Genomic DNA, 8,343 nt, shown 5'->3' on the forward strand with positions numbered 1-8,343 from the left:
CCGAATTGAGCTGCTGCTGCTGCTTAGTGACAAGGTTAGATCACTGTTTGCATGACACTTGTGTTTCATGGTGGTGCATGCAGATGGTTTAGCTGTTCTGCATGGGTACCCATGCAGTCAAGCTGCAGTTGCAATGTCTCCTTGAGGGATCCTTGCCAGAGTCTGCTCAGCCATGCAGGCTTAGTGCTTTTACCTCAACTATAATCATCCTGAGAATTAATGAAAAGAATGAAAGCCAAGAAACCTCATCACTCATCCATCTGCTGCTTTTTCTATTCTGTCTCTGACCTCCTTCATGTCTTATGAGACAATTGGTGTTTCAGGTAGCTGGCAGTCTCGTACAGAGAGGAAGCTCTCATCCTACCACAGTCAAGATTAGAGAGTCCTGTTCTTTTGCAGGAATAACTGAGAAATAAGGATATTCTGGAGAGTACTTGGAAGAGTTTGAGGGTTCAGCTTCATCCAAGTGCAGTCACAAACTATGTTTCCTGTTTCGGGGAGGCTGCCATTATTTCATGCAAAAGTCCCCTAAATTGGGCAGGTCTTACAGAGGTCTCCTACCCATCATGTAGTAGCTTATGATTCTACTAGTCTTACTAATTTTTTATAAGTATTCTAACTTCGAAAAAATACAACATGGAGCATTTCAGGACTAGTGGAAGTAGTAGATAGAGTACTGAGATGGAAGGTGTCAAAGGAAGCATTGGGTTAGGAGATGCACCCTGGTTCATCTCCTGTGAGATGAGATAATTACTGTGTGATTATCAGTGCTTTTTGTAGCTATTCAGTATTACGTATTTGCACAGTGGGTTCTTGGCAGTGCTCTGACAGTTAAACTGCATTTATTCCCCATGGTTCTGCTTGGCATTCCTTCATACTGCTACTTCTGTCAGCAGTTCCCAAACCTTCCCAAACACAGTCACTGTTTCTTGTTACAATGAAGTTTCGTATACTCCCCTGTAGGACTGACTATCCAGCATGACTGAACTCAGAAGAGATAGATTAGGTGCTCTCTCCTTCTACCATTTCCAAGTTTTAATGGTCATAAGTATTTGGAATTACTCTGGCAACATGTGACATTCTTGTTGCCCATCATATCAGTTTTTAGTACTGTCAGGGTTAACTGTCTCAGAAATCATCTCGAGTCTGACACAGTAATTACTGGTCTATTGTGCATGTGCCAAAGGTGATGGTGATAAAACATCCTAGCAATAGTAAGTCTAGATACTGCGATGAATTCTGCTAGTATTTTTAAAACTGGGAAAGCTTTCTTCTTCAGAATTTAATGAGTATTGTTTTTTTCTATTTACTCCATCTTGGTTACTCATGAGACACAGAACAGCTTCTTCACAGTGTCAGAAAATTTTAATTCTCAATGTTACTGCTTATTTCTTGATCTTAAGTAGGTTGGTCTTCTAAGTCTTCAATTGGTCTTGGTCTTCAATTGTTATGTGCCCTGGTGTGCACACAGCACCATGGCCTAGGGAGCCTGGCCTGCTCTCTGCAGTTCTCCAGGGAGACCACCTCTCACTGAGCTCACAGCTAAAAGCAAAACACAAAGTGACTTTAGCTTGTCATACTATTGGCAGATGGGAGAGAAGGTTGTGTCCATTTCTGTTGCTTCAAAATATTTTAGTTGAGAGGTCTCCAAATACTGTAGTGCTTGATGTCCAAAAGCATTTGTAGGTGTCCATACCTGTTTCTCCAGGATAGTTTGATGAGAGCCCATGAGCTTTCATCAGCTTACAGTTAGTTTTTGGCATCATCGTTCTTTCTTGATAATACAATCTGATAAAGGAGATAAAATACAACATTGCTTCACACACATACCACAGACTCATACCCAGGAGAGTCAGCTCATAAATAATTATAAGCAGTTTTGTTTCAATGTCAAACACTTGAATTTGTATTCATGTCCTACTCTTCTGCTTAAATCTGCTTCTTGGGGGTTGTACAAGAATTACTTCTGATTGAATGCAAATGGTGATCACTGCATCTAATGCTCATATAAACTAATACTTAAACATGGGAAGTGGAACAATACATTCAGTGTGACCTCCTCAAACATACATATTGTAGGTGTTACAGAATCAAGGCATTAGTCACAGTGGAGAAGATGCTTTGCAAGGAGCCTCCCTGAAAGCAGGCATCCGTAGGTGGTTCTGGTGGCTGCCGGGGCCGGAGCGCTGCGAGCCCCTTGCTCCAAGGCAATGACGTCCGTGTGCGGCTGGGCCAGGCGCTGCCCCTTCCGTGCAGGGCTGCAGGGCACATCCACCCACCTCTGTGCAGCCTGCTGCACTGAAACTCTCATTCCTCCTGCAGGAGCAGAACATACACTCTGCTGCCTCAGAGACTTGTGTGAGAACATTATTATTGTTGTTTGATCAATTATCATTTGCCTAAAGTACTACAGTAGCATTTTTCTATTTAACGAACTCTACTGTGGGAAAAATTACAAACAATTTTACAAATTTCTACTTTCAGAAAAGGAAAAATCTTTTTTTTTTTTAATGTTTCTAACTGTATCAATAAGAACAAAGCAACAACAACAGCAAAAGTTAATATATATAATGAAAACCGCAAATCACAAAAAGTTTAACGTATTTTTTCAATGCTTTGACATTATAGCATTGCTTAGCAACAGAAATTAATTAAAACTTATATACATATATAAGAAGAAGATATACAGGTGTGGATCATTTTCCTTAGAAACCTGCACTGAAGACTTAGCCTTTGGCTTTCCCTTTTTTGTTAGTGGTGTGAGAGCACAGTTACAATGCATGCTTTGCTCACCAGCCTGATACCGTCCTCTTAGGATGGATGGTACAAGTGCTGGTCTGCCTGTCTGTGAGACTGTTGCCATTGAGCAGACCCTCAGCATTTCTGATTCTGTGGGGAACTGCAGGGAAAGTAATTTCCCATGGAGTTAGAAAAGCTGAGGTCTTGTGCATGGTTTTTTGCTTGTCTTCCTGCATCTGTGTGAAATCTGTTTGCTGACAGTAGTTAGTATCTCACTCTGACCCTTGTCACAGTAAGTCTAACCAGAATTAAGAGTTGAAATGTAGTTATTCCTAAGGCATGCTGTTTGTTTGGGGTTTTTCTGCAGTCTCAGCAAGGCTTATTTGTAGTTTTGCCTGAGATGATAGCATGAAAAAGCACAAGTAACCAGACAGTTACATGAATCTGTATCAGTGATTCTTGCCATCAGCAAGTGATTAATTTTGACCTAGTTATGCATCACCCTGCTGAGTCCATTGGAAATGGATTGACAGGCCTTCAGTAGGGTCCAAATCAATAGGTCCATGATCAGCAGCTTAGCAGTTCTCTTTGAGGGCTTATTGAGGAAGGAGGATTTTCTTCTGTGTTATTATATCCCATGCTCTGCATGTCTTCCCAGGATGGTGACCTGCTCCTTTTGGAAGTATAGCTGGCAGGAGTGTGAACCACATTCTGCTTTCCCTTAATAATCTTTATGCACTCTTGAGTTAATGCCACATGAAAGAGCATTTGATTCTCTGCATCACAGACAAATGTGTGTCACTTAGAGACTGGGATAGCACAAGGACTTGAAAGAATTGATTGAAATAAAGATAAATTCTTTTTTCCCCTCCAATTCCTCATTTTTAGACCATTTTATGAAAAAAGTGAATAATTTTAGACTGAGGGTAGTTAAAGTTGACAGGATGACTCTTGAGGTCTAAATAAAAAAAACAAAGTAAATACTATGAAGAAAACATCATCATTGCCTCACTCAAGAGTCATTGAATTTGCCCACTGTATCATATTTTGTATACTCAAAACAGAAGATGGCAAGTAAAACAAAATGCTTGGAGTTGATTTTTTTTTTTTTCTGATTAGGATGTCTAATTTTGCATTTCTTCTTCAGAATAAAAATCTGCAAGTAATAATATTTATTACTATTTTTTACTGAAAACTTTTTCATAGAAAGTTGCTCTGGTTTTTTTTCTAATGCTTTTTTAAAAAATCTGGCTGTGGTTTAATAGTTGTTGTTTAATTAAAATACATAAATTCTGTTTCAGGAAAGGATATACATAGATGCTTGCTGTTAAGTGGTATTCTTTTATGAAAGCTGTCATGAAATACAGCAAGAACATTGCTGGAGCTAAAATGTATATTGTAAGGGAGGTGGAAGAGAGCTTCTTCCCCTGGACACAGTACAGTTATGGTACAGTGAGAGAGGAAGCAAAGCTGCCAGCCTGGCTTGGAGATGGGGCCATAAGGGGCAGCTCTCCAATCAAAATATTTCTAATTTCTTTTCTCTAAGGGGAAAAGGAAAGATGCCTGCCTATCTTCCCCTGCTCAGGCTGATAGACAAATATTCAGGCGGTTTAAAGAAGAACTGAGAAATAGAAAATTATATGGTGGGCATTTTTTCTCTCCAGCACTTCTTATACTGTGTGAGAAAAGATTCTGTGAAGAACTTCCCTTAAGCAAAAAATGGGAGGTCCCACTCTCCCCAGGTTATCCACATCCCCCTCCTCTTCAGCTCACATCTCCTCTCTTCTGAGTTTAGTCTGCTCCAGGAGGCAAAGTGATGAGAAAAATATTCAGTGCTTTGCTTGGTGTTTTACCCTCCTGTGAATTTTTGTGCTTGGGAGGAAACACATGGCTTAACATCAAGGTTCCCTTTACTAATTTCACCATTGCATGTTTTGTAAAAAATGGGTATATTCAAGGATACTGTGTGCCCAAAGGGAAATACTCTTCCTCTGGATTCTGCACATCACTGTGTGGTTGCCTTCCCCTTCAGATGTTTGCAGAGTCACTTGCTTAGGTTTGAGTATGAAAAAGTAGCCAAGCTCTTTGGGATGCTGCAGGGTTTTAGAGCTGCACGTAGAATGCTCATGTTCCAATACACATCTCATTGTTCCTAAGAATCGTCCCATTGAAGGAAAGAGGAAAATGTTCTCAGACTGCAACTGGACACTGGTGATTCTGAAAAAAACAATTTTGAATATGAATTCTTAACTGCCAAATGCCACTTGATTTCAAACGTTTTGTGACTTGATTCAGTGCCATTGAGCTCATGAGGGAAAAAAGTCCTTAAAATTAATATTAAAATTGTATTTACACTGAAATAGAGTATAATCTGTCAGAAACTGTCATTTTTATTTCTAGGAATAACTTAGCAATAAAAGCACAGCTAACTCAATTATTTACATGTAATTTAAAATTAAACTTAATTTAAAACAAACCAAAGCCATCTAAAATTAAAATGTAATAGAACCATCACAGATAATTACTTTGTTCAGCATACTTCCCTATCCAGTCTTTCAGCAGTTAAGAGTTGCTGTGGGAGTGAGTTAGAGCACTGCAGTGAAAGTCAGTTTTATTTTCATCATCCTGCAATAGTCTCCAAGTACAAGGCTGCCCTTCAAGCACAGGAGTCAAAAGTTTTCACAATGGTGGCTGCTGTCTATCTGTGTGGTTTTGTGGTTTTTATCTGTTTGTTTTTCCTTTAACTTGTAGAACCACATCACGGCCTTTGCAGAAGTCACATGATGTTGATGCTGATGTATATTCACTCCATTGGACTTCATCTCTTTTCACAGCCCACACATGATATTTGCAGTGTATCAAAAATACGAAATTTTTAGAAGTCCTATTTCTGACTTGATTTTTACATCACTAAAATGATACCAACATTTTGAAGAATTCTTAAATATTAGAACGTCACTTTACTTTCTAGCAAAAATATTAACTGTTTACTTTTCTGGTGGAGTGGGACAAACTGAGCACTAATTATCTGACATTACCCTCTATTTTGGCTTCTCATTGTTTTCAATGGTTCATATACCAACAGTACTTTGTATTTTGATTTAACTTTGATTTTTAAAATCTACATTTTTAATTCAGCATGAACTTGTTTCCATTTGAGGCAATTTCAGTGTATAAAAACTAGACAAATATTATGTTCTGTATGAAAATGCTGTTTGCACATTGTATTACACTGTATTCCATGTAAGATATCATTCAAACAGTATGTTATATGTAAGACTGGTGCTTCTGCTTTTGAAGAGAAAAAAATGCCAATTTTTACTGTAATAAGTATTGTATCATAATTAAAAGTTTATTTATTTGGATATTTTCCTGACATAATTGTAGTTGAATTGTTGTTTTGTAGTTCTTGAATGTCTTGAATGACATCTATGTATCTAGGTTAAAAGAAATGAGAATAATATAGAAAGTTTGATCTTTGATATATATCTTTATTACTAATGATATCCCATGAAAGGTTAAGGGCTCTGTTCTTAGCTTAGCATATCTGATGGGCAGCCATGCTATTCATAAATCATTTAAACAAATTATTCAAGGCAGCCTGCATCTTCTCACCATTGTTGTACTCCCTGATACTATGCTGGGAGAATGGGTGCTAAGGTAAGGAGAGGGTCACCAGCTTAGTGAGGAAAGTTCATCTGAGTTTCTACTCCCCATTTGCATGGAAAACTCATGGGAAAACCAAAATGGCTCAATTAATTTTTTTTTTCAGTCTAAGTGACCAGGACAGGCAGACTTTCCCTCTACAAAGCTTTTTCTCTCTGTTTGTGTTTGAGGCTCATATTCTTAAAAAAAAGAAAAAAAAAATCCTCTGCCAATCTGCATTATGTTGATGAATTGATTTTTCTTCAACATCAGCCAGGGTTACCATATCTCTGTAATTGTTGTGAATATGCAGATTAAGCCTCCCCTTTGGAAGAGTCTTGCTGACTATTCATAGTGAAGTTGTCTTATAAAAATTGAGCACCAAATGGATCTGAATATTGTGAATACTGAAGATATTCTTAACATCTGCCAGAAAGTTTCCCTCTGGCAAGAGCTGATAAAATAGCACTATAGAAACACTGAGAGTACAATTGGTCAGTGCAGGCTGTTGAGCATTTTAGGCCTTAAATTTTCCAGAGTTAAGTGTATTTCCTGTGCATTAATCATTGTTAGAGTATGTTTGAAACACAAGGATGTAGAAACAGGTATATTTTTTCTATGATGAATCATAATGCATTCTCACATAGTCATGAAGTAATTCCTGCTTTTGCTTTTTGTTTTAACCTGTAAAATACAACTACCTAAAGAGTGCTTGGCAAACAGGGCAAGGCCAAGTCTCTCTGAGTGCAATAGAGCAAATGCCATGAAGTCATTGTGCTAAGCTGAGAATGAAGAGATTGAGGAAGTGTATCTGTGGGGAGAAAAGACCTAGAATATAGTCCTTAGCTGCAACTAGGTTACTTAGGTGATTGAAAACCCACCTTTATTAGACTATCAACTGTGTTTACAAAATTGTAGTAGATCCAAAGTTTGTATCACCGTGTTAAGCTCACTTACCCTGCTCTTAGTCTAGCTAGTTAGGTTCCAAGGTACTAATGATTTCTCTGTGTGCAGATTTAAATGAAATCTTCACTCATTTTTGCATGGTAGCAAATCTGCATTTTTTTATATCTGATTTATAAGATTACCAAGAGATTCTTTTATGTTAAAAGAGATGACTCTTTTTCAGTGTACTGTATATCATCAGCTTGTAACTGGTCTCTTTCTCAGGATCTTTCCCAGTCAAATATTTGGGTTAAATTTATCATATTATCTCTGTGAACCAGCAGTGAGAAAACAAAAAGAGAGACACTCTGCTGTATAATGTATTTTTAAATAAAATAATTTTTCATTCATATGTAGTGTATTTTTTTAGATGTCTTCTTTACATATATTTTGGTTGATAGTGTGCATATAATGAATTTATTATTTTATGTGAATTGCAGTTGGTAAATTATTTTCTCAACCAGGAATCCCCACAGTTAATGACCATCCCTTAGAGGTGGTTCTGGTGAACTTGAAAAGCATGAGAGGAAGAGCTGTATTGCAGAGTCCACAGCCTGTTGGGGAAGGACTCTCCCCAGAATGTGGACCAGCCAAGCTCCAGACACTGCTCTGGCTGATTTTCAGAAGCAGCAAGAATTTGCCCTCCCACATCTGAAGCTCTCCCCTGCCCTGAAGTTTGGGCTTTACCTCTTCCATTCTCGACCCCAAAAAGCTTTGAGTAGGAACAGTTTGCCAAAACAAAAGTAAGTTGGCCCTTTTTTACTCAAATGGCCTTTTGGTGATTGCTTTTTAAAAAATCCCACTGATGAGCAAGCATCATTTCTCATTCAAGGAATATTCTGGTACAGAGTGGTGCCTACTGTAAAAAGTGTGGTTGAACCATCTCATTGGTTTTGAATGCAACTGGTTTTATTATTCTTGTGGATCTTTTCCATGTATACTTCAATGAAACAGCTCTGCTCTATTTATAAATAAGATGTTTGAGGAGCATCCCTAATGTTATATGCTGCTGTG

At 38.0% G+C, this 8,343-nt stretch overlaps 1 protein-coding gene across 1 annotated transcript in view; it reads left to right on the forward strand.

Annotated features, from left to right (window-relative positions):
* PLPPR5 (phospholipid phosphatase related 5) overlaps window positions 1-7,678 on the forward strand; it is a 44,116-nt gene extending 36,438 nt beyond the window's left edge. The window contains exon 6 of the mRNA XM_056497887.1: window positions 5,491-7,678. Within this exon, the coding sequence (XP_056353862.1) occupies window positions 5,491-5,523 (33 nt within the window). The 3' untranslated portion in view covers window positions 5,524-7,678. The remainder of the gene's footprint in view (window positions 1-5,490) is intronic.
* Window positions 7,679-8,343: the final 665 nt, after the last annotated feature.

This window comes from Oenanthe melanoleuca, chromosome 8 (genome assembly GCF_029582105.1).
Source record: "Oenanthe melanoleuca isolate GR-GAL-2019-014 chromosome 8, OMel1.0, whole genome shotgun sequence".
NCBI lineage: Eukaryota > Metazoa > Chordata > Aves > Passeriformes > Muscicapidae > Oenanthe > Oenanthe melanoleuca.